Here is a 25675-nt window from a genome sequence, read left to right on the forward strand (position 1 = left end):
GGACGGCCAAGACTCTCTGTCTCTCTCTCTGAACTCCCAAGCTGACCCTCATCCTGCAGCTCTTAGATCTGGGGGCTCCTGTACCTTGTCTCCTTGCTGTCCTGGGGTGCCCGCCTGACCATCAGCTCCAGCTTCCCCCTGGGCAAGAGGAGAGAGATGGGTGAGGGCACACGGGGCGGCTGGGACTGCTGCTTCAGGGGCAAAAGATGGTATTGCTATTGATGTTCTAGTAAGTGTCTCTGGGTCTCTGTCTCTTTCCCTGCTGGCTTCTACTAACTCACCCCATTCCACCTGTCTGACTCCTTCCCACCCTTGGGCCCCACCCAGGTCTCACCTCCTCCTAGCAGCCCTCCCTGACTACTCCCTTCCTCCTCTGGGCTCTGTGCTGCCAGGCCCTCCTCAGGTCTCGGTTAACACACGCGTGCCCAGTTCTGTCGAGGCCCCTAACTGTGGACTGCCATCAGCCTCCAGGGGCAGGAGGCAGGTCATTTTGGAGCCTGGAACTCTTACACACCTCATCAGGTCCTGCCTGGGGGACAGAGGGGAGCGGGAGGGGCCTGGGCACGTGGGGATGGGGTGCCCAGGAGGCCTAGGACAGGAGGAGCAAGGAGAGGTAGGAGGCGGCCCACTCCAAATACTTCATTTATTCAAGATTTTGCCTGGTCCTGGAAAGAGGACATGAGTCTGGGGACAGTCTTCTAGCTTTCCCTTCCTTTTGTCCTAGGATACAGGGACAAGAGTGACCAGATTTCTCCAACCACAAATCAAGACCCAAGACGTGCCTGGTATCCATGCCCTTCAGGGTCAGCGAGACAGGCTCAGCACCGGGCATGCCCTGGAGGCTGGGTGCTCGTGCCAGGGAAGCTCTATTCTCACCACAGTCACTTGGGAATGTGGCGCTGCGCCCGAGACCCTTCCTGCCACTTCATCTTGCTTGTCTGTGGGGTTCCCTGTGGCTCCCTACACTATATTCCTGCGAATTGTGGGTTTGCTTCTCCTGCTAGATGGTGGGCAAGCCGAGGGCAGGTTCTCGGCAGCTTCACAGCCCATAGCAGGTCCCTGATAAACATCGGTGGAATGAATGAGGGTATTGCCTCAAATCATGCAGAGTAATTAATCCTTTCCTTATAAGCTAAGCAAGAGACCCCCTTATTTCCCTGTGCTGCTAAAATAAACCGAGCAATGCAGGAGGCATCCGCTTGGCAGAACTCAAGTCTTACCACTGCAGCTTCCACCCTCTGCAAGGAAAGTGTGGGCGGCCCCATTTGCAGCTGTCCCACTGCTGCAACCTTACCTCCCCGCAGTGCGCCACACCAGGTGGGCCCAGCTGATCCCTGACCTGCAACTGATTTAGAGCCTAAGCTAGGGGCCTTTCTGGTTGTCCTAAGACCTTGCAGCCATTGGTCCTTGACTCAGTTACATCACAGCCATTTGAATCAATGAGACCATCCATCTGCCCTAGAGATGCTTGGAAGCAGAAGCTTGGTCCAAATGACCTTTCTAGAATCCACTGGAAAAACCACACAGAGCAGGAGAGAAGGCAAGGAGCCCAGGACACGGAGTCCCCAAAATGGACTAAGGATAAAGGCCACAGGCAAACATCTGCCTTGAGCACTGATCCCAGGGAAAGACTCACCTTTGGCCCTGGGAGCCCAGGGAGCCCTGGGGGCCCAGGCTCCCCTCTGCCCCCTCCAATGGAGTTGCCGGCATCACCTTTTTCTCCCTGGGGGTGGAAGGTAGAGTTACCATCACTAGCTCTGGAGGAAGGTGGTTGATCCCTGTCTTTTCTCCCCTCACAGTTCGAAGGACTGAAGGCAGCAGACTGCCTCTCAGTCTATGCTGAATGTTGGGGGACATTAAGGGACTGTGGCCTCCAGGATGGCTGGGGACCAGAGGCCTTCAGAAACCTGGCTGTGGGATTTGAGGAGAGAATGGAGCTGGTTACTGACGGAGAACGGGTATAGAGCTAGAACAAGACACCCATCAGGACCAGGATCTAGAGCAGTGTTTCTCAAAGTGTGTTCCCCGGAACACTCCTTCCGCAGGTTGGGAATATTCAAAAAAAGGGGTCTGGTGGCCAAACAATGTTGGAAAGGCAAAGTGAAATGAAGCTTCGCAGGTTCTTTCACTGCAGGGTGCTAGGAGCCTCTTAGGCCAAGGTGCTCATGACTCTCTGAGGAGCCTGCTTTATTTATTTAAATTTTTACTAGAGTGTCGTTGATTTACAATGTTGTGTAAGTTTCAGGTACACAGCAAAGTCAATCAGTTATACGTGTACATATGTCTAATCTTTTTTAGATTCTTTTCCCATATAGGCCATTACAGAGTACTGAGTAGAGTTCTGAGGGACCTGTTTTATATAGCTTTCCCCAAACTCATTTGACCCAAGTCTTTTTTTTTAAGTGGAATATCTTACGGAGCTCACATACGGTGGAACACACTTTCAGAGCTGGTGCAAAGAAATCAGACCAGGTCATAGCTACTAAATTCTTTGAATTTGGGCATTTTTTTTTTTTTGCCAATCAGGGCCTCCCATGTGGAGCCCCATGCCTCTGTCCCACGAAGCACAATCTGGCTGTGTTCCAGCTGCTTTCCGCCAATCTGGGAGGGACACCTCCGGTGCTGGGGCCCGTGTGAATGTGCAGGGCTAGGAATGTGGGTGGGGATGGACACTGGGGCCTTTACACAGAACCCACCATTCACAGCTGGTTGCTACCCACCTTCTGCCCTAGGAGGCCGAGCAGCCCAGGGGGGCCCGAAGCCCCCTTCTCACCCTGCGGAGGAAATGCAGACAGTTTGGGTTAGGAATTGTTTCTCCAGGATGTCGTCGAAGGCACCAGCCCTCCAGCGTCGGGCCTTGGCCTTCCTCTCTCGTCTCCCTGCCCCTGCATGGGCTCTTCTCGGAAGGGCTCCGCTTCCTGCTGGACCCCATCAGGGACCTGACTCCTTCCTCGGGACACTTCACACTGGTATCGTTATCCTCCCAGTCCTGTGTGGGCGGGGCCCTCAGCACTTACGCAGGGAGAGGGGCCAGGAGCGTTTAGTCACTTTTGGGGGTCTCCTGGGGACAGGCGAGCAGTTCAGAATGCCAGTATTTGGGAAAGGCTTTTTTAAACCGCTTGGCTCTTTTTTATGTTTGTAATGTCTAGCAATTAGATACCCCTGGTCTCTAGGGAGAGCTTTCCGGCTACCTCCCCCCTACCTCTAGGGAGGACAAAAACCGTCGAACCAGAACTTCTCCTTTGGAGGAATATTTTGAGAAGTTTGCCTCCTATTATGGGTTGAATTGTGTCCCATGAAAATTCATATGTTGAAGTCCTAACTCCAAGTATCTCAGAATGTGACCTTATTTGGAAATTGGGCCATTGGAGATGTAATTAGCTAAGTTATGAGGTGGGCCCCTGATCCAATATGATTGGTGTCCTTAAAAAGGGGGAATTTGGACACAGACATGCATATCAGGAGAACACCATGTGAAGATGAAGGCAGAGATTGGGGTGATGCTTCTACAAGCCAAGGTACATCAAGAATGCCAGCAAACTACCAGAAACTAAAAGAGAAGCACGGAACAGATTTTTCTTCACACCCCGCAGAAGGAACTAACCCTGTCGACACCTTGATCTCAGACTTCTGTCCTCAGAACTGTGGGACAATAAATTTCTGTTGTAGAAGCCACACAGTTTGTGGTCCTGTGTTAGGGCAGCCCTAGTAAACGAGTACCCCTCCCTAACTAGCTTCTTCCTGAAGAACACTTTTTCTCCCTTATGGCACAAGTCCCAGAGCCCTGCTCTCATTGCAGAAATGAAGGGGCTCCGAGACTGTGGACGACCCCTCACTGCAGCAGTGACAGAGCCAGGTCCAGCACCCAGGTCCGCCTTCTATGCCACAAAGACTTCACTTTGATTCAGAGTGTCCAGTATCAAGAAGGCCCCTGCCTGGTCAGCATGAGAAGCCCCACTCTCCATAGCCTGAAGGCTAGTGGTTCTCATGGGTAATAATATAAATTGAGGACCCTGGGGTTGTAATGTGCTCACGTGTCTCAATGAACTTTTCAGCTGGAGCCACAAAAGACGCCACACCAAGTCTTTAGCTGTCTTCCCCTTGCCACCTGCCCTTGGGTAGAAGCTGAATGACAAAATGGCCTGAGGCAGGCTAAGGGAGGAGAGGAGGGGCAGATAAGGGTCCAGGTGACCAGAGGGATGTGAATCCTGAGGCCCCAGCTGGCCCTGTTGTGCCTGGGCTGTGCCTTTGCCTTTAGCTGGGGCACCCCCTGAAACAGGCCAGGTCTAAGGGAAAGGGTGCGGTCCTGCCCTACAGAGGTCCTGGGGGATGGGGGTGGGGGGAGGGAAAGCTTCCCTTCCTTCTAGGCTTTCCTCCTGGGTACCCAATGGCTTTCAAGGAGAAAGGCTGTGCTCTTGAGTGTGAATTTTCTGAAGCTTTGCCAGGCCATCGAGGCACTCCCTTTTTCCTGGAGACACATGCACCCACCGTACACTGCAAGCAGCACGCCAGCCATAGGGGTGGGGCAGGCAGTGGGGGACCAGCAGAGGCCAGGATGAAGGGAGCACACACTCAAGGACACAGGATCCTACCCTCTGCCCCATCTTTCCCGGCAAACCTGGGGGCCCCGGCTTCCCTGTTGCTCCTGGGTCTCCCTTTGGGGTAAGAAGAGAAAGTCACTGATAAGAGGATGGGGTATGTGTGGTGAGGGATACGAGGGGCAGTAATCATAGACCAGTGTTTCCAGAATACTTGCCTCGTAAGACGCTCCTCTTAAAAAAAGAATGCCCTGGTCAGAAGGTTTGAAAATGCTGCACAAGACCCTGCATTTTTTTTTTTTAAAGTTTCCCAATTTATATTTAGCATAGTAAAGGCTCTGAGAAGGCCTGCAGTAAAGACACCTGCGTAATAGTTTTAACCCTGCATTTCTCAAATGTATTTGACCATAGAAACTTTTTCTCATGTTACATCTCTTATTGTCCTGGATGAGAGAGACAGAGCCCTGTGGGTGCAGGGGGCAACAGTCACCACTGGAGCTGGTGTGAATGCAAACCAGACCGCTGCCCAGGCCAGGATCCAGGGAAGGGGGAGGCATCTGCAGAGCATTCCTGAGGAGCAAGCCCCTCCTGGCAGGCTCTCCTCTGCTCAGTCAGGTCCCCAGCCCCAGGCTAGCCTTCGGGGGGGACCAGGAGCAAAACAACAGCAGCCCCTCCCACCTCCACCCTATGCCTGATGCTCGGTGCAGCCCAGAACGTTGTCTCTGTATCAGTACCTTGGCTCCTGGGATCCCAGGCTCACCCTGTGTGGGAAAAAAACAAGACTCAGGCAAAGAAATGAGAGAGCGAGAGTGAGTGAATGCAGGAGCAGAGGAGTGAAGGTATCTGAGGGTAGGGGAAGCGTCTGGCCAGCCCAGGGCTTTCCTCTGCCTAGGACTCAGGCCCCTCCTGGACTGTCCCTTATTCTTCCCCCAGGTGAGAGGGGTGGCAGGTGTGAGGCAGCCCAGGTGGAGGGAGAGGAAGGAAGGGGCATTTGCTTCGGACACGGTGTCCCTGTAAGTGACCTGCTGGGAGATCCACATCGAGCATTTGTGCTTCCGGGGTGTCCCCGCCCATCTGCTGAATTTTGGAGTGTGAAGGAAAGTGCTAGGTTCCTTTCACATTGGCAGGCTGGCAAGACCTTTAGTTGAGGCTGGTAAACCTTTGCCACTTACTTGCAAGGCTTAGTTAAACATCTGTTGTTCAATCTGTGCATCTGGCATAAATGTTGCTTTAAGAGAAGTGGTTCTGAATCCTGTCTGCTCCCTCCTTGGTCCAGTGGCCACCCAATGAGCCCCTGAAGCCCAACTCTCTCCTCTCTCCATCCCTCCCATCCTGCCCCTCAGGTGTTAAGTTACAAGGTCCACTGACCTTCATCCCGGCCACAGCGATTCCAGGAGCCCCCTGGCAGAGAGAAGGAAAGGCATGGGGATTTTCTCACACAGCGGGAAGCACAGAGGAGGTGGCCAGCCTCCTCTCCCAGCCTCTTCTTGGAGAGATGCGAGATGTGGAGGCTTCTGCCTGCCCCCAGGCCCACAGGGAAGGGGGTTGCTGAGCTTGGCACAGAGGGAGTGGGCCCGAGGAAGAGGCTCTGCACAGCTCAGCTGAGGTCCCTGGGCTTCCCACCCACCCGCTCAGCCCCTAGACCCTCCTGGGGGACTCACAGGGCACTGTATCAGGCAGCCCATGGCTGGGCTAGACACGGGCATCCCTGGGTGGAATGCGGGGAGGGCTTCTTGGGATAGGAAAGGAGGAGGAGGGGATGGAGGAGAAAGGGGAGAAAGGGAGAGCCACAGGGAAGGGGACAACAGTAGATGGCTGAGTTCACCAAGCTCATGGACCCTGAGGGTGCCCGTGGGACTCTCCTCAAGGGAGCTCTCTGGCCCTAAGCCCTGATGGACTGGGGAGCGTCTGGGAGTGAACCCCATTTCCTTATCAGCCCAAGACCACCAACCTTGAGGTAAATAGGCTGCCAAGCACACCACTTAGTAAATTCCAAGTGACGGTGATTTTCCCACATGGGTCTCAGAACTGCAGCCAGAGCTGGCGGTACCTGAGAGGACTTTTATGACCCACAGATGCGCACAAGGAGGCCTGGCCATGTCGGGAGGGCACTGCTGAGTGACGGCGCATGGGCCAAAGGGGAGCACCTCTGCCTGGAAGACAGGCGAGGCAGCAAAGGGGAGAGGGCGGGAAGAAACGTGCACCGCGGCTCCTGTCTTTACAGCAAGACAGGATGTGGGAAGGAGGAGGGGCTGGCAGCGAGGGCTGGGGCTGCGGGAGCTGCCTGGGGGTGGCGTACCTTTGCTCCGTGTTTGCCCGGCATCCCTGGCATGCCCCGTTCTCCCTGAAGGAAGAAACAAGAGAAACAGTGAGAAGAGGACCAGACTCAGGGCCCAAGGTCTTGGCCCTGGAAGCGTGGCCTGCAAGGATGTCAGTGAGAGTGGTTGCTGTGGAAGCTTGGGATGACCGCCCAGCCCATGAGGAGCTTTGAGGTCCCCACCATTGCCGGCAGCCACGGTGGGCCACTCTCCTCAGCAAGGTGGACCTGCACAAGGTCCCAAGTCACCGACCACAGAGCAGGAAAGAGCTCCAGAGAGAGGCCCACCAGGAGCCTGCGTCCAGGGAGGGGGAAAGCGGACTTGCACAAGGTTTCCTGCCTGACGGGGGCCTGGGCTAGGGCCGTGGGCCTGAGCCGCCCACTTGGCCACTTGCCTACTGCATACCTTCCCTCCCTCCCTGGCCTGCTGCCTCCTGCCCATTTTCACTCTGCACGTTTGCATGGGTGGTACTGCTGGCTGAGCCAGACGGGGCTCCGGCCTCTCCTCTTCCCTGGGGTCCTTTTCCTTCCAGGTTCCTTGGGTCTAAATCTTCCTGAGGACATGAGGGCTTTGGCCCCAGGTCGGGGAGGGTCCGCCTGCACTTTGGGCGGTGGGGGACTGTGGATGGAGGCAGGGCGCGGCCCGGAGCCCCCGAGCCCACACACTTCTCTGCATTCCTGGCCCTGCCTGGCCAGAGGCACCAGTCACGGGGCTGCTTCTCCAGGATATCACGCTTGGGCTTTGCTCTACCATCTCGGCAGTGTCCTGTCTTTTTGTGCAACCTCTTTACTTCCTGCCGAAAATGCCAAATCTAAGGGGAGGAGTGAGCTCAGGAAGAACAGGGAGTGTCCTGCCCTCCTTGGAAGGACACACCAGGAGGAGATGAGGCTGGAGGTGACAGCCAGCAACAACTGGGGGCCGAGAGTAGGTGAGCCAAGACTTACCTGTTGTGTCAGAGAGGGAGGGGTGCAGGGGAGGAAGGAGGCCTTTGTCTGCACGAGTGGAACCCCAAAAGAAGTCCCAGTGTAAGCCCCAGCCAGGGCTCAGGATGCTGTGCAGCATGTGTGGTAGCAGCTCAGACCCTGTGGCCTGGAGGCCACGCTGCATATCCCACAGGCAGAGGGGGAACATGGCCCCACCTGGCCTCCATCTTTTCAGCTGACCTCATCCCTTCCCTGACATCTTACAGGAAGCCCTGGCCCACCCTTCTCCTTGCAGAGGCTGGAGCTACTTCCAACCTTTCCCCTCCATGACTGGGCCTCCACGCTGGCATCCAGAAAAGCGTCCACCACACAGACTGGACAGTAACACTCCTGTACTTTGAAACTGTCACCGCCCGGCGTTGACTGTGGAAAAGGGGCCAGGCTCCTGAGCATGGCATTCCACCCCTGCTCCTTCCCGGCCTCATCGCCTCACATCCTGACACCTACACTGTTTCTCTGAAAACATCACCCATTTTCAGAATTCTCCGCCTTTCTGCTATTTCCTCTGCTCAAAACCCTATTCATCCTTGGGGTGCTGGTCAAATGCCATCTCCCCTTGAAGCTTTTTGCTCTGCCCCATAGCCCAGTGCTGGTTCCTCAGTGCAGTGGGAACCACTGTGTGTATGTAACCTGCATACACAAATCATGTCTGCTGGGGATGGCTTCACTTCCATCCTCTTTGGGCCAAGTCTCTGAATACTGCAAAAGGCCCAGGAACTTTAGCTCCAAATGCAGGAGCCCTCCCTCACCCGAACCCACCAGGACCCCTGAGCCACAGGCAGGGGTGGTGGAGCTGGACTCAGAAGTGACCACAGCAGACAAGCTTGTGCCCCAGGTCTGCCCCAGGCACTAAATTCTGGTAAATCCCTCTTGTGGGAAAGAGTGGAGAAAGGCACAGCCATTTACTGTGTCTGTTATGTGTCTAGCACTGAGTTAAGCCTTTACATCCTTCTTCTATTCAATCTTTAAGAATTCCCTCTAATCAATGAGGGAGTGGATGTTATTCCTGTTTCACAGGTGAGCAAACTGTGCCTCTGGAAGGCCAGGTATGATTGCCAATGTCACACAGAGCAGGGATTTGGACACAGGTCTTTTGTCTGCCAAGTGCAGGTACCCATTTCTCTCGGCCAACCCCAAGCATCAGATGGACTGGTGTTCCGTCGCTTCCGTTAAACACCCTCTGCAGGCCAAAAACAGGACAAAGCCCTCTCTTCTGGATGGCCCTCAGGTCTGTGCCCCATAGGGGTGAAAAGTCAGTGCCCAGACCAGGGCTGTGTCTTTAACCACAGGCACCAGGGAAAAGAGCTGAGCCAGGGCCGGCCTGTGAGCACAGTTCTGCTCTACAGCCAGCAGAGGGCGCCACAGGACTTCATCAGAAGTCTGGCAACAGTGGCTGTAGAGCGCCAGCCGAGGGCCCCATCACTCTTTCCTTTGGAGGACCCCTGCTCACATTCCAAACAAACCAACTGGGTTGACTCAGCCCCTAGGACACCAGGCAGAGTTCCCTGGGGTGGGGGCGTACAGGTGGGAGGTCAGCTTGGGCGTCCCTGACTATTCAAGGACCTCCTGTTTGCCCCATTCTTCCTCTTCCCATCTTTCCCTCAGCTTTCCCCCAATACATCTGCCCTCACCTTCCCACCTCCAAAGAGGGAGCTGGGCGGGGAGTCAGGAAAGGCTGTCTGTGTGACCCTGCATAAGTCACTTTCTCTGGGTCTGCAAAGTGGGATTGGACTAGACACTTCCTACCCACCCCTGCTCCTGAGAGGCCAAAGCTGAGGAGCTGACACTGGGTGTGTTGGCAGTTCCAGAACAAGGCTCCGTGGGGGAGGGAACGTTAGCTCTGGGTAAAACTGCGGCTCTACGGGGGGCTCAGTGGGTCTCCTCCTGCTCCGGAGGACAGCCTGGGATGCCTCAGCAGGGGAGGAGGCTGGGGTCCACCCACGCTCGCTCTCCAATCTCCCCGTGAGCTGTGCAGAGCAGAACCCTGAGAGTGAGGGTTTCCGGGCTAATCGGGGCTGTCTTCAGCCCGTGTTGGTTTGTATATAAAGATACAACCGCACACTCCGGGGAAATCTGGGCCCCTTGGAGCCTCGAAGGAGGCAAGCCTCCTCGTTAGGGTGGCTGACCTTTGCCCCTTCCCTCCCCTCTGGGTCAAGTCTCTTAATTCTCTAGGTGACCTAGGCTCCCTTGATCCCCATCTTGGGGCCTCCCTCACTTCCCACCCCTCTGCTGGGCAGGAAGCAGGGGTGGCCCTGGCTGACCCCACCCTGCGGGCTCATTCCACTCTCATCAGTCTCCTTCTCCAGGGCTTGTCTCCAGGGGCTTGCCCCAGCCTGACCTCTGAACCGGCGGCTGGGCTCATTCTGCACCAGAAAACGTTGATTCTGGACGGTGGGAGAGGTGAGAGCGGGCTGAGAGTCATGATCAAGGACTCCAGGGTGGCTGAGGGCAGGGCCTTCGTTTGCAGGGGTGGTGGGACTGGGGATGGGGAGCATTTCCGGGGCCATTGCTAAAGGGAGGACATTGACACAGCATGTGCACAGAGCTTTTCCTCGTGGCATGGCTTCGCGAGAGCACATCTAGAGGCTCCTTCTTTCCCGTTTCACTTTGTAAAAGTTATTTTGTTTAAACGGTTTAAGTTTGGAATTGTCCTAAATTTAGATCCACTAACTCACTAACGTCTTAGTTGGGGAGGGAGCGCTTATAGTCTGCCAAAACGCGAGGGCCCCAATTTATCTCCTGTACCTCCTGTCCTCCCAGCAGGGAGCTCGGCCACCGGATCCGGGCCATCCAGCAGCTGGGAAAGTGGGCGCTGCAAGCATTACAAAGGGTCTTGCCCCAGATGCACGGAGCATGGGCAGTGGTTGCTGCTGTGGAACCCGGCCTGCGACCCCCAGGCCAGCCCTGCCCTGCCTACCACCTGGGAGACTGGCTCTTTAACCTTGGTGCCAAGAACCAAGGACGCTGGCTGGCTGGCCTGGAAGGGGTGGACTCCAGTCTTTGTGGCCAAGAAAGTGCTGGGGTGAGCACAGGTGGCTGCCCTGAATGACCTTGAAGGCCATCCAAGCCCCCACTTTTACGACGCCACTGACTCCAGCTGCCCCTGCACAGAGTTCGCACCAGCATCAATAGGTTCTCTATTCTGGTCCCGCTTCCAGGTGGGAGGACCCATCCTTTACCCAGATGACAGGATGGAAGCGAGCTCCTGGGAGCACAAACCGGTCGTGCTCTGCTCTCTTAATTGGTGATTTACCGTTTGTTGAACAAGCGGGGCAGGGACTTGGCAAGAAGACATAGTCTCGAAAGAGGTGGGGGGCTTCCAGGTCAGCTCCCCAGCTGAGCAAAGGTCAGGCCAGAGAAGCAGGGGGAGACGCGCAGACCTCCCTAACGTGAGGCTCCCGCTGCGGCCCAGCTGCGGGTGAGGAGGGCCCTGGGCCCGAGCAGCTCCGCACGGACTCTTTGTTCTCTGCAGGGGAGAAGTGTGGGGAGTGGAGGGCTGGGGGGAGGCCAGCAGGTGACTCAGGCCTTAAGTCTGGACCAGGGCCCTTTCCTGGGTTGGAAAAGATGGGCGAGGAGGGCTAATGTCTTTCTCTCCCCTAAAGAGTTCCCAGGACTCCCTTCCGGGAGAAAGGCAGCTCGGCTCCCTCTTCTCTGCCCTAGCCAGCTCCAGACTGGAGAGGCCTGGGACCGCGGAAACGCCAGGTCTCTGGTAATTAGGGCCGGCAGGAAGTGATCTGGGGAATTACCGGGGTCAGGCACCCCATCGAAGGCCAGGGCTTTGGAAGGGCGGCCGCCTTGTAATCTCGATTTGAGATCAGTTGGTTTTGTAGTTAGTTCCAAAAAGAAAAGTCAGCTCTAATTAATCTGGGGACTTTGGAGTGCAGGAGAAACAGGGCCCAGAGAGCACAGGCTGGGGGCTGGAGTCTGGCGGAGCGGGAGTCGCATCAGCCCCCACGAGGCCTCAGATCTGGGGCCCCGTGTCTCAGCTCCCTGATCAGCTTTAATTGAAATGGTCTGGGTGCCCCCGCTGGGAACTCATGGCTTTGAAAGCAAGCGCTGTCCCCGCTCCAGAAGGCTCCTGCGTCTACGGTTTCCATCTGCATGGAGTGCTCTGCTGCACGTGAGTGTGGCAGGGAGCCTGGGGCTGCCCAGGTCCTCTGGGAGCCAGGAGGTGCAGGGAGGTTTCAGGAGGTTTCTCCACTGGGGTGCAGGGCTGAGACAGCTGCCTTCTCCTGGCTTTACTGGAGGTCCTGGGACCATGCCAGCTCCCTGGGGAAGCATTCGGGTGGAATCAGTGCCAATGGGCAAAGCACTCCCCTTCCTCGGTTCTTTGACTAAAACACACCAAGTACCCCAAGTTCTCTGCCTTAGATGCTCCAGGTCCTGCTCATAGAGAGCCTGGGAGGCTCGGAGGAGGGCCTGAATCCAGCCACAACCTTCTCACAAGAAGGAAAACAGCCCAACTCCCTCTTTCTTTCCTTCTAGTAGAGGAAGTGGGGGTCTGGGAGGGGAGGTGTTTGGAAATCATGGGTCCCCCCAGGTTCATAAGACCCAGGTAGTAAAGTCATTTAGAACAAGGCTTTGGGGCCAGACAGATCTGGCCTCACTGCTTTGTAGTTGTGGCCCTTTGGGGATTCACCTCTGTGAACCTTGGTTTGCTCATCTGTAAATTGGGGTTAAGAATAAAACCTCCCTCACAGGGTGGTTATAAGGATCCAATGAGATGAGGCAAGCCAAGTGCCCCGTACAGCTTGGCACGAAGAGGCCCAGTAAGGTAGATATAATAATACTAGTTATCATTCGACAGAAGCGTGTCCACCCACGTGACGCCTTGCTCTGACTAGCAGGTCAGAATGATCCTGCCCTTCTGCAGAAGGATTGAGGAGGGGTGAGGAGGTGGGTGGGGTGGGCGTGCTTCTGCTCCTCACACCCTTGCTCCAGTGCCCTAGCCAGCCGACCATAGGGCCCATCGGATCTCCTCCCCGGGACTCCCTGTTTCTGGGGAGCCCCGCAGCCTCCAGGGGGAGCACCTGCAGTTACAGGCTGAGTGAGCACGGGGCTCTCGCAACCTGCCTCCTCTGGTCTGAAGACGCACAGCCTGCAGCCTGCAGGAGAGCTCTGGTCCTTCATGCAACCCCCAAGGCTTAACACCCAGACCACCACATGCGTCAAACTCACCCCCCACTGCCAAGACGGGCGGACCAGCTCTGATGTGCTTAGATATAAGCTCTCACCAGGTTTTGTGATCCACACACAGTCTGACAATACTCGTAGATCCTCTTGAAAGAGAGCCAAGGTTGTAATGTTTTAAACACACTTTGCGTCTTGCAACATATTTAAAGTAGATTGGCGTCATAAATTTGGATCAAATAGGTACCACATGGGCACACAACAATACTCACAGTGTCCAGGCCGCGGGGCTGGGGCAGCACAGGGCCCGCGGGCGACCCTGGGCTGTGATCTCAAGGAGCTGGTGGAGATGCTGCCCTGCTGGCCTGGCTGGCCTTTGAGAGGATGCCAGGCTGGGACCAGCTGCCAGGGTGGTGGTGGTGGTGGTGGATGGAACTAATCATCAGCAAACCTCACAGGATGAGAAACGTCTTTGCTGAGAATTAAATTCCACCCCTTACTGAAAGAAGGGCCCCGTGTGTGTGTCAAGTTGCCGCGACAGAGCAATGGAAGCAGATGTGGAGGGTCCATCAGTTACCCTGCGGGTCCCCTCATGCCCTGAACACAAGGGGCGTCTTGGGGCCTCTGTCCCAGCTTGGTGTACCCACCCACCAGTATGGAGTGGTGGGTGGGAGCAAACTCATTTTCTCAGCATCCATGACCAAGCTGCCCTTCGTGTTGGTACCTCCTCCCCAGGCCTCATTCCAGGCAGAGAGCAGAGAGGGAGGAGGAGAGAGAAAAAGAGATCTGATGGACGCCCCAGGAAAGAGCCTGGGGGCTAACCCTCCACATCCCAGAGAAACCACAGGGGAGGGTGGTCTGTGCACAGATGGCTTAGCCTGGGGTGAGACCCGCTGAGCAGACATTCACTTCTGCACCGGAGCGAGACGACTGGCTTCCGGGTTCGGACTCATGAGACCTAGCTTCCAATTCCAGCATGACTGTTCACCAGCTGTGCAACCTTGGGCAAAGTATTAACCTCTCTGAGCTTCTCATCTAGACAGTGGGGATAATGCGCTCAAACTACTGGGCCATGGTGAGGATGAGTCAGAGAGGGAGTGAATGGACTTTGGCTAAATCAGAGATGTGAAGTATTGCTGCCCTTGTCCTTGGGCACCAGACTCTTCATCTCAGAATTCTGACAGGAAGCAAACTGCTGCCTGGGCATGGTAATCACTGGGGCTGGGGCAGTGGGACGGGCACTCATAGCCTCCTGAGTATTGCTTGACCTTGAGGAATGACCCCCAAGTCCTTGGGGGCAGACTCTTTGCTGCTGGCCATCGGTCTCCAGTGCACGCCCTTTGGCCTCTGTTGGACTAGGAGTCTGTGGCTTCGGGGATGACAGGACAAGGGTCCCAGCAGAGTGAGGGCCAGCATAGAGACAAGGGCGCTGAGACCACCCAGTGGCTCCAGGAGCGCCTACTGAAAAGTCTCAAGGACAGGCTGGGAGAAGAGGAGGCAGCAGGAGCCTTCCAGAAACCCAGAGAGGCTAGCAGCCTCACAGCCCCTCCGGATTCCAGGAGAAGAGGCCGTTGTGGAAGGGCAGGGGGTGGTCCAGCAGAGAAAGAAAGAGTGGGGAGCATGAGTTGAGCATGAAGGAGAAGGGCCTTCTCAGTTCGAGAGCCCTAAGAGCACTGATGCTTCTGACAAGCCCTGGATGCGGATGAAGAAAGGCCTGGACTGGAGGGGCCTGATCATCAAGCCAGGGTGGGGTGGCGGGCTGCTCCTCTCTAGCGGGTGCGGAGCCAACTCTGTTCTTAGGAAGCTGTAGCTTCCCTGAGCTGGAAGGGATTTTAGTCCAGTCTCCCATCTGATACAGAAGCTTCTCTTAACACATCCCAGACCCATAGTTATCCAGCCTCTCCTTGAATACCTCGGGTGACGGGGAGCTCCCTCGTTCTCAAGGTAGCCATCTGTACTGCTCTACCCTTAGTCATGCACCCTTCCATGCTCGAGCCTTCTCTAGCAGCCCTGAGCCTTTTCTCCCCAGAGCAGGCTTCCCAGGGGTCAGAAGCTGCCCCTCCATCCGCAGGACCATACTAGTTTTCTCTGCAAATTCAGTGCAGCCAGGGCTGAATGATTCCTCCCACAATCTGGGCCCAGAATTGCCAAAATCATGGAACCAGGCCCTCTAGCACCATGACACCCCAGCCCCAAGCTGACACCTCTCCATCCTCAGGGCGGCAGACCCCCAACCTCCTTCCTGGATGAACTAGACTTCCCGTTGGCAGGAGAGTGCAGACGCCTACCATAGTATGGATGCCAGCTGCGGGCAACCCCTTGATCCCGGGGGAAACTGCCGCCCTGAAGTTTCTTCACAGTTTGAAAGAGCTAGTCTGGTTGCTAATGGGAAAGCCGACGCTGTGCTGCATCAGGAGAGGCAGTAAATGCTGTGAGTCTGCGTGAGTGGGTGGAGGCAACCTCGGGGGCTGTAATTTCCACTTCCTGACACAGTACAAACTTTGCAGTTTATGCAGAACTAATGAAAGATCTCTTAGGTCCTGCCATTTCACCCACCAAGCACCCGTAAAACAATGCGGTGACAGCAGCTGCCCGATCACAGCGCTACAGGGCGTGTGGAATGTGCTTCTCCAGAGTGATCCTTGCCTTTCCAGAATCCCTCCCCCTCCTTGTCCTGCCTTTCCTTCCTGTCTCTTTTCTTCTCCTGGAAGGCGCCAGAGCCTCCCAGCTGGGGCCTGGAGGGCGGGATGGGCTCCTTATGGCAGGTGGCACCCTGTGAAAGACCCGGACCTGGACTTGAATTCCTGCTCTGCCACTTATGACACTTTGGGCGTGCCTCATTTTCCTCATCTGTTAAATAGGAGAAGACTAGTATCAGCCTCCTGAGGTGGTCTTAGGATTAGATGTGATGCAAGTCGCGTTGAAGGACAGCCTGGTACACAGTAGGCATTTAGTAAGTGGTGCCTAGTATTAAAATGATTTTTATGTTATATAGTTACTGTAATGACCACCTCTGGGCCTCTGCTCAAATTGTTTTCTTGTCTAAAATGCCGTTTCCCTTGAAATTTGCTGCTTGAAGGACCACAGTGGTGGTTTAAAAATGGCCACAAAGGCTTTGGGACCCTTGCACAAGAAGAAGCGGAGGCTGAGTCCCCCAGCCCCACTGACTTGCATGCTTTGGCTGTGTGACTTGCTTTGGCCAACAGGACTTCAGAAAATGTGATGCAAGGGATGTTTTTGAAAAGCACTTGAGCACTGGGACCCACCCGTTTTGAAAGCTGACCTAGGCCTGCCATGCTGTGAGGAAACCTCTCTGCCCTACCGGGGCTGAGAGGCCACGTGGAGGAGAACAGAGGTACCCAGCCCACAGCCAGCGCCAACCCCAGGCATGTGGATGAGGCCATCTTGCCCCCTCCCCACCCAGCCTTTCCACCCAACATCCCATGTGACTGCATCAGTGAGCCCAGAGGAGATGCAGAACTCCCACATGGCCAAGCCACAGAATCCTGAGAAAGAATTAATTGTTTTAAGACAGTAAGTTTGAGATTGTTTGTTACACAGCAGTAGATAACCGATACAATTACCCATTCACCAGCATTGAGCTCAGAGGCTGTCCCTTCTCAGAAGACTTCCCAAACTCCTCCCAACCTAGAATTAATCTCCCTGCACACACACCCCCCCCCCACCCCCATATTGACACAGCACTTTGCAATGGTAGCAGTTAGCACAGTCTGCCTTCACCAGGGTTATTTGTACAGGAATCCTGTCTCTCTGGCCTGTGAGCTGCCGGAGAGCAGAGTTGGGACCCTTTCATATCTCCCACCATGCTCAGAAGCTCTGCCTGGTTCCCATGTACTAGGTCCTCAGGGGGGCCAGTGAGAACCTGGCCTGCCTCTGTGCAGACACAGCCACCCAGGCTGGTGGGGGACACACTCCTGGGTCTGAGGTCCAGCGGGGCCACTGACTTGCCCAAGGCCCTTCCCCTTCTGAGCCTCTTCCTCCCCCAGGTGGAGACATGAACCCCTGTTCAGCCCACCTCAAGGGTTTCGAGGCTCCCGCTGGTATGTGTGCAAAAGTGTGTGTGCACGACCAAGTCCGGACCCTGTGTGCACTGTGGTGAAGCCCCACTTGGGTTGTCACTGGGGGGGTGGGGTCTTCCGCTCCCCCCACTCCTTCTTACCTTCCGACCGTGGTAGCCCTGGATCCCCGGGTCTCCCTGGGGGAACCAAGAGAAGACCATTAGAGGGGTTTTCTTGCCACCCCCTTCATATTACCATCCCCCCTCCTCCCAATGACTCCAAATCCTCTGATCTCCGCCTCCAGCCATCCCTGGAACGATAACAGGGACTGTTCTACTCTTCAGAATGAGTCCTTGCCTTGCAGAGGCAGAGGCAGGTGGGAAAGGTCAGCTCGGCAGGGGCCCAGGACACCTGAGGGTCAGTTTTTGTTCTACCATGGACCCTCTGTGGCACCTGGACAAGTCACTTTTCCCCAGGGCTCTAGCTTCTGCATTTGTGAAATGGTTGGCTGGGATCAGTGCTTTGCTACTTCTCATCCCTAGAGCCGCAGGGACTCCAGCTTCAAAGGGAGGTTCTGTTTGACATCGTGGGCTTCCAGATAAGGTTTCCAAAGAAACCGGATGACCCTGAAGGTCCTTTCCAGTTCTGGCCCCTTATGAAATGCTGTTTTACTGGGATGTTGTGACAGCGTCCTGGGCATCAACTTTGAGTTTCCAACTAGACCATAGCCTCCTTGGAGGGCAGGGCCGCATCTTGCATACCAGCCATAGCACTTGCTTGGCCTGAGCCCACAAAAATGCAATCCTGGTGGGACCCAATCAATTCCCGAGTGGCGTTTTGGAAATGAGCCACTCGTGATCCTTCTGTCAGCTGAGATCCCTCTCAGCTCCCTTCAATGCTGCCTCCCCCTCCCTCCTGCAGGGAACTCTCCCGCCCATTTGATGCATCACCCAGAGGGCCCTCACCTTTGGTCCAGGAGGCCCAGGTAAGCCCTGCGGAAGCAAGAAAAAAGGTGAGTGGAGATGGATTCCTCTGGCAAATGGTGGGGGCTCGTCACATTTCCAGTGGAGGCTGTAATGGGTTCTGGACGTGCTGAAGAACAGATCCAGAGGGTCCTGGAAGGGTATCTGAAACCTGCTGAGGGCACGTGGGGACAACAGGCTCATGTCCCTCTTTGGAGCCACATGGGCGCCGTGGGCATCTCCGCTGCGCTCGCCCACTGGAAAGTAGGTCAGTGGCATCATGTGAACTTGGCAGTGTGGTTTGGTCCAGATTCCCACCCACCCACCTCCTAATTGGAACCGCTCCCTGGAAAGCCGACCTTGCCCAGCAGAGCCTGGGTTTTGCCTCTGGCCCTGCCAGCCTGCGGGGGAGCCCTCTGTCTCCTTCCCCCACCCCTGGGGCACAGTGGGCACAGCAGCCAGCGCGGGGGAGGTGGCATGGGCCCCGCGGGAGCCCGAGGGAGAAACAAGGGAAGGCGGCCTCCGGCGTGGTCTTGGGCGTGGGTCTGGACTGCAAACACTGGCTGGAGAAAACCATGACGCTCAAGTCTGGCCTCTTTCAGTTGGTTTAAAAACATGCTTTCTGGTTTTTTTTCTTTATAAACAACCTAACAAAGAAAACCACCTGGCTTGGGTTCAGTGATCGGGAGCCCACTGTGTTTGGGCAAGGGCCGTCAGTAAAGAAGTGAATTTTGAGCCTTGTTTTTTGGTTTTCTTGGCTTGGTTTGTTTGGTTCAATTCCCTAAATTTCACTTCCTCTCAGGTTTTCTGTTTTTGCAGCTAGAAACCCGTGGAAGTGAGACTAACTTCCCTCCCCAGGGTTCTGGGGAGAAATCATGGAAATATTTAAAATTCGTTACGGGGATTAAGCTAAGCAGGAGAGCTGGCTCCCAGCAAGTTAGGTTTTCACTCTGCTGTGCCGCCTTCTGGCCAAGATGGCTACCCTGGTCTGCCAGAGCTGCCGCCCAGCCTAGGGGGACCCTACGCTGAACCTCAGCTTTGGCAGCTGGGTTAGCTGAGGGCCCAGATGTGAAGTCAAGGGACATGGAATGTGGCTGTACTCATCGAGGGCTATTTGGCAGGGACACCCTGACCCAGCAATTCCACCTTTGGGTATCTATCACCGTGAAAGCATCAGAGATGTGCACATTTATGTTCAAGAGTATACAGAAGGGAACTCATTAACTACCTTGTAGATAGACCCAGCAGTCCTAAAATCCACATCACAGGAGACTCCTGACTTAGGAAGGGGCATGGTTTACGATATTAAGGGAAAAAAGTAACAGGATACAAACTGTTATATTATTCAGAACTTCATCAACCTGGAAAACGTTTATGTGCAGATCTAAGGAGAAAAATGGAAAGTACTCGCCACAATGTTAATGATGGGGAACTCTGGATATGAGAAAGCATGCAATTTAAGACTTTGTCTATGTTCCAAATTTTTCACGATGAATGTATGATGCCTTTGTCATAAGAGAGAAAAACACTTTTTAAAAAAAAGCCACGTGGAAAAAACATTATCAAATAGACTATGTCCTTAACCCCTGTCCCTCCAATAACTGCTGACGTTAGTCTTAGCTCTGGGTGGAGAACCCATTTTCTCCAAAGAAGTCCAAGGGCCTGCTAAGTTATTCTGCCCTGGTGCTTTCTTGCACTAAATTGGGCTGCGAAAGAGTCGGGGCTTGGCCAGGGCTTACAAACAGATGACTGGTGGACACTGGGACTGACCTATTGCCTGAGTGTGGTCTTGCCTGGAGGGGTGTCTGTTGGCCCGCCTGGGCCCTCCCGGCAGTGGTCCAATCCCCAGGCTCGATGCAGGGCCCTCCTGGCCGACCAGACGTGTAACTTGGCTGGAAGGTGGCCCAGGAGTGGAAGCCCACACACACCAGCAAAAGCATGTCTGTTAGGGGTGCCAGGCAGTCGGATGCCCCCTTGCTACCTCCTTAGAACACACTGTGCCCAACTCAGGTTTTCCTAAGCCCGGGGGCCAGGAGACAGCCATCAGAATGGCCCTGGGAACTTTCTTTGCAAGCTCCTGTCTGCTGAACCTGGGAGGGGGCGCCTGTTCATGGTGTCCTCCCTGGCAGGCAATGACTGGAGTGGAACACATGGTCCCAGGATGTGTGTTCAGAACCAGAGTGTAGCAGCTGAGTGTGACAGCGACAGGCAGCTCCTGCAGCGGCCAGCCACATCCAGCGGCCTCGCCAAGTGTTTCTACCTGCTCAGTGGGCACCCAGGTTCCCATTGGTTATGAAAGGTTGGGAAGCTTCCAGGGAATTCTTGGGACAAATCTCGAAGGAGAGGAAGCAGTGGAGAGCGGGAGAGTTACTTACGGGTGGCCCCATGGGCCCTGGCAGTCCTGGGTGCCCCAGAGGTCCACTCGGTCCAGGAGGGCCTGGTGGCCCTTGGATGCCAGTCTGGCCCTGTTCACCCTGAGGTTCGTGGAAACAAGTGTTAGAGAGAGAGCCCCAGGCTGCAGAGCGGTCCCGCCCCAGTGCCATGCACCCGGTGAGGCCCCGCCGTGGGTTCTGGGGGAGGCGGTGGTGGCGTGATGGTGACGGTGCTGTGGTGGTAACTACATGCAGGGGCTGGTGGCAGGGAGGAGACGGCCAAGACATTAGCCCCCAGAGGAAGGGCTTCCAGAGAGGACTTGCTGCATGAGCTGCTGGTCCCCAGGGCAGAGCTCTGCTGCGGTGGCAGAGGAGCGGGTGAGATGCCCCCCGGCCGAACCGAACGCCTGTTCCCAGGCTGGTCAGATGGCCAGGGTACAGCCCAGGTGGCCGGCAGCCTGGGCATGTCTCGGCCTCTCCCTCTGTGTGGCGAGTCCACCATCGCTGCGCGCTGGCCTCCTAACTATCAAATGAGAGCAGCTGCTCCTTGTTTCCTGTCACTGCTTTTTGCTGTCTTTGATTATCTGGCCCAGAGGATCAACTGAGATCCTTAGGTCAGAGGCCACAGAATTTTGTTTGGCTCACCAAATAACTGGGCAAGAGATTTTATGTAAAAAATTTGGCTTGGTGGCTTCTGATGAAAAACTGGGAGCCCTGGCCAGCTAGGCCCACATTCCTGGGGGGCTGCCATCAACTGGGCTCTCCAGCTGCCTCAGGCCCGCCCCCATCCTTTCTGCCTGCAGCCTGCTTCTGTCACTTATGTGATTTGTACCTGACCTCAGGGGACAGTTGAGTTTTGAAAGTGTAAAGTGCTTTGTGCCTCTCTGGAGTCGCTATTATTATTCCTTTGCCTTATCCCCCAGCCTTTGTCACCCACCGTGCATGTGCCCAGGGTGGACCCAGGGCCCAGGGAGGTAATGGTGGGATAATGCTCCCTCAGGAGGAGGAGAGAGCCTGGTCCACGTGACCCAGATCTTGGGGCTGAGGGCCAGCTCGAGTCATCCTAGATCTATGCAGACCAATGTCATTATGTTATTTTCTATGTGACCTCTCCAGGGAGGTTCTGGGCTCAGCTCTTGATGGGGGGGTCCAGCCCTGCAGACAGACTAAGGCAGAACAGCCTGGCAGGTGTGAGCGCTCCAGACTGGGATGCAGGGAGACCCAGGCGGCCAGACTCCAGGCCAGCCCACCCTTCTCAGTGTGATCTCAGTAATCCTCTATGACACTGCTGCTTCCCTATATGAAAAAGGGAGCCGACAATGCTTGCTGCAAACTCCATAGAGGAAAATGATGATTACAAATAGGAATGTACAACCTCACAATGAGAACAAAGATTTTAGCAGCATCTGCTTGAATCATCTCTCAGATGGGACATCCTAGGGCAGATGCCACCAGCAGTGCCACTCTGGGGCCTGGGCTGCAACCTGCCACACCCTCTGAGAAGCCATTTAAGGGCTCAGAGTGTCCATGGTGGAGAAGGCAGGTGCAGAAATGGGTCACAAGTCCCATTTTACAGAAGAGAAAACTGAGGCTCAGAGAAGTTGAGCTCCCTAACCAAGGTCACAAGAAGAATTTGGGGGGAGCCAGGACCCAAACTCAGAACCCCAGACTATTCCTATTCATTCCAAATAAGCCCCCAGCAAAAACTGCTTGCAGTCCAACTTCCTGCACTTTGGCAAAGACTTCCAACACCGTCTGCTAAGCACATCATATCTCATATAAAGTTTCCTCTTTCAACTAATGTTAGACCCAATGTTTAAGCATCTTATAGAGCCTGTGAAATCAATATTGGTTTATTGATAGGAAATGGACAAGCCTTTTTATGTCCCACCATGGCTGACAGCGTAAAAACCTTATTCTCTAGGCAGAATCTGCAGCAGGCAGGACAGGGGCCCCTATTCTTCTCTCTACTTTGCAAATCAGGTCAGGGCAACACAAAAAGTTCTGGCTTATCCACCTCTTGCTCTTGAAAAGGGAGGCAGCAACATGCCTCGGCCCCTCCTAATTTCTTCGTCTGTGAGGTGGCGATGATGCCACCTCCACTGCCGGGTGGCCCATGTGGGATTACATGAGATAATCCACAGAGAATTCTTACAACAGTGCTTGGGACCCAGCAAGGGCTCAACACACAGCAGCGAATGCAACTAAGGCCAGGAGGTGGCTGCTGGGGCTTGAGGCGAATGGCCACTCTGAGAGCAAGGACTCGGCTCTCCTGAAATGGGGTCTGACACGGGTAGGGGTGGCTGAGGGCGGGGTGGGCCTGGTGCTTCTCTGAGCTGCCAGCGGGCGCCCTGAATAGCCAGGCTTGGGGTACGTGCTCGGAGCACATGGAGGCTCTCAAGGATTTGGCTGGTGTAACGGGATATGTAGGCTTGGGTAGTACGTGTGTCACGTGTCCCTCTGTATTTTTAGCTGTAAATTGGAGTGATTTTTCAGCCTTGTTCAATCAGGTGCCTGAACATGCAGGCCCCTGGGCTCCTGGCTCCTGAGTCAGGCCAGATGGTGGCTCCAGGCCCTGCTTTCAGGTTTTCAGAGAGCATCTCGGAGCCCTGCCACTTCCAGCACCCCTGTGGCCTTGGGGGTAACCCCTGACCCCCAGTGTAAGGAAGGCTAGGGGCATGGGTGGCAGCCATGGAATTCCTGGCCTGGCATCAAGCTGCATTGCCTATGCCTGGATCCCTGGGTCTGTGGTCTCTTGTTCTTTGTGATCTGGTCCTATCCCAGCCTCCTTGGCTTAGTTAGGCAGGAAGAAGGAAGCAGTTGCTCACAATGATTACACCTGTCAGTTGTGGGCTACATTTCCTCTGCAAATTCCCTCGCTTCTCAAACTCAGGTTACAAGTGATCAGATGCTAAGCAATCTGCATTTCTAAATATAAAGGGTGTAGGGCCAACTGAGAGAGCTCTGGACGTGGGGTCTGAAGACCTGGCTGCCAGTTCCCGTTCTGCCTCTTGTTGTTTGTGCGACCTTAGGTACAAATTCACCTCTCTGAGCCTCAATTTAATTATAGCACTATGCCAGGAATTATTCCCAGTGCTCTGCATACACAATAACCCTATGCAGTAGGAACCGTTATTATCCTCATTTTACAAATGAGAAAGCTGAGGTGCAGAGAGGTTAAGTAACTTGCCCCAAATCACACAGCTAATAAGAGAAGGAGAATCTGGGTGCTCTGCAATTTATTGGCTGTGTGACCTCAGGCAACTTACTTAATGTCTCTGAGCCTTACTTCCTCATCTGTGAAATAAGGATGATCATGCCTAATTCATACAACCACTGAGAGAATTAAATGAAATGAGGCCTGTAAAATGCATAGCCCAGTGGCCGGCACACAGTGATGGCTGTCGTGAGTAGTAATGGTGGGGTAGTAGTTGTGGCTTCTGGGCCTGGGAGTTGTGTATTTCCACGTCTACGGCATTCGTGAGTCCATTTTTGTCTAAATTAATGTAACGGGAGTGCAGTGAGATTCTCGCTTCACCTATAGCCCCAGCTGGCCCGTCAGGGACCAGAGACTCGCCAGCCCCTGGGAAGCCCCACGTGGTCTGGGAAAGGGAGGTGTCTACCTGGAAGGTCCGCCTTTTAATGACTGGGGGTGGAGCCAGCCGCACTGAATTGAGGAGAGGCAGCAGCTGAGGAGAAAGATGAGTTGGAAGGCCAGAGGGCAAAGGCCAAAGATCGCAGGGGTTCAGGAGGGTTGAAAGTCCACCAGGATGGCAGGGCGGCCAAGAAGGAGGGAGGAGAGGAAGAGAGAAGAGAGATTAGCGAGCGTGAGGCACAAGAGGGAGGGCGTGGATGGGGCGCTTGATGCTTGATGCTTGATGCTTGTGGGTGCAGCGCTGAGCTTGCCCTTGGATGGCACCCCATCCCTGGAAGGAGGCGGGTCCTCGGGGTATTGGCCTGAAGCACTCCCCGACTGGGAGAGCGGCCCCCCTGGCCAGACCTGCCCTCCATGGCCAAGCTGGGTCGCAGAGGCCTCCTAACATGCGGCCCAACATTGCACTGCCAGCCCCGCCGGTCCCTGGTCATGGACAGAGGCTGCTGGGCTGAGGGGAGCAGACTCCGAGGCTCTGGCTTGGGAGCCACAGGACCACCCTAAATTGGTACTTGAAGCAGGCTGGTGTGTGGCGACCTCTGGGTTCTTTTTTTGGCTAAACGAGAAGGGCTGGTGTCAGCGGATCTGGGGAGGGTGGTCAAGAGCAGAGCCAAGCCCGGATCCCGAGGGCGTGGCCAGTGTGGGCACCAGCTAAGTGCTACTGAGGTCTCACCCTGGGGCTAGTGGGCTTGGAAAATAGACACTGGACAAAGACGTCTCTTGCATGTTCAACCACTTTTTTGAGGGGAGGCAACTTGCAATCATGTTATCTAATGTAATTTTCATTTCTGGAAATTCTTGCTGTTTCCAGTCTCTCAACCCATGGGTGCTGAGCACTCCGCTTTCGGAAGAGGTTAGAACCCATGTGAAAAGAAAGATGGCATATAATCCACCTCTCGTTTTTGAAAGCATTGTGACTCACGTGAGGCCACTGGGACGAGCATTAGGAAGCAGGGGCCGCCTGGGCTGAGGATGCACCCAGCTAGGGACCTGGGAGCCCAATCGTGGCCTTTCCAGGTCATTGCTGCCTTCATGGGCGGCCCCATCCCTCCCACTGTGGGGCCTGGGGACGTGCAATGTTGGGCTCTGCATCTAGGGAGCCTCTAGGCAGAGGGGCCTGGAGACCTTCCAGAACCTACAAACCTTCAGGGTAATTATCTGGTTGGAGCGCAGAGCTGCTAGAGACCTGCTTAGGTGCTCCTGGTGTGGGGTAGGGGTGGAGGTGGAGACAGGGCAATGGGGAGAGTGAGTGCCAGGCCCAGACACCAGCTCCCCGTCCCAGGGCACCCCTCCTCCCCCTCCCTCCCTGGGGATGCTACAGCCTGGATCGTGTATGTTGCGGGCCAGGAGGCCTGCCACCCCCATCAGGTCTGCAGTCCCCTCAGAAAGCCAAGAGACGCCTTGCCCTAGAAGGACCCTGCTTTCCTACCCACTTCCAGATAAACAGAAGGTGCCAGCTGCCTTGCCCTGCCCATCGGCTGGATCCCCAAATCCACTCTCATCCGGCCTGACTCGTTACCCACACTGGCGCAGTCATACCCTGGGCTTCTCTGCACCCTGTGGCCCTGTGGAGCCTTCTCTCCCTGCCAGGTCCCTCTTCTTGGGTTGCGCTGAAGGGCAGAGAGCCCTCTCCTAACCAGCCCCCATGCGTTCTCTCGGGGCTGATGACACACTGTCAAAGCGTCTACAGTTGTGTTGTCT

The 25675-nt window shown here is 55.3% G+C and overlaps 1 protein-coding gene across 8 annotated transcripts in view; it reads right to left on the reverse strand.

The window, feature by feature from the left end:
- COL13A1 (collagen type XIII alpha 1 chain) overlaps window positions 1-25675 on the reverse strand; it is an 80256-nt gene that overhangs the window by 31837 nt on the left and 22744 nt on the right. For all 8 annotated transcript variants that reach the window (XM_082424489.1, XM_082424488.1, XM_082424487.1 and 5 more), the window contains 10 exons: window positions 23946-24011; window positions 20326-20424; window positions 17954-17980; window positions 17150-17185; window positions 6838-6882; window positions 5907-5939; window positions 5273-5299; window positions 2721-2774; window positions 1637-1723; window positions 85-138 (listed from right to left, as the gene is read on the reverse strand). In XM_082424489.1, the coding sequence (XP_082280615.1) occupies window positions 85-138; window positions 1637-1723; window positions 2721-2774; window positions 5273-5299; window positions 5907-5939; window positions 6838-6882; window positions 17150-17185; window positions 17954-17980; window positions 20326-20424; window positions 23946-24011 (528 nt within the window). The remainder of the gene's footprint in view (window positions 1-84; window positions 139-1636; window positions 1724-2720; window positions 2775-5272; window positions 5300-5906; window positions 5940-6837; window positions 6883-17149; window positions 17186-17953; window positions 17981-20325; window positions 20425-23945; window positions 24012-25675) is intronic.

Source organism: Balaenoptera physalus, assembly GCF_965194825.1.
Source record: "Balaenoptera physalus genome assembly, chromosome: 14".
Classification (NCBI taxonomy): Eukaryota; Metazoa; Chordata; class Mammalia; order Artiodactyla; family Balaenopteridae; genus Balaenoptera; species Balaenoptera physalus.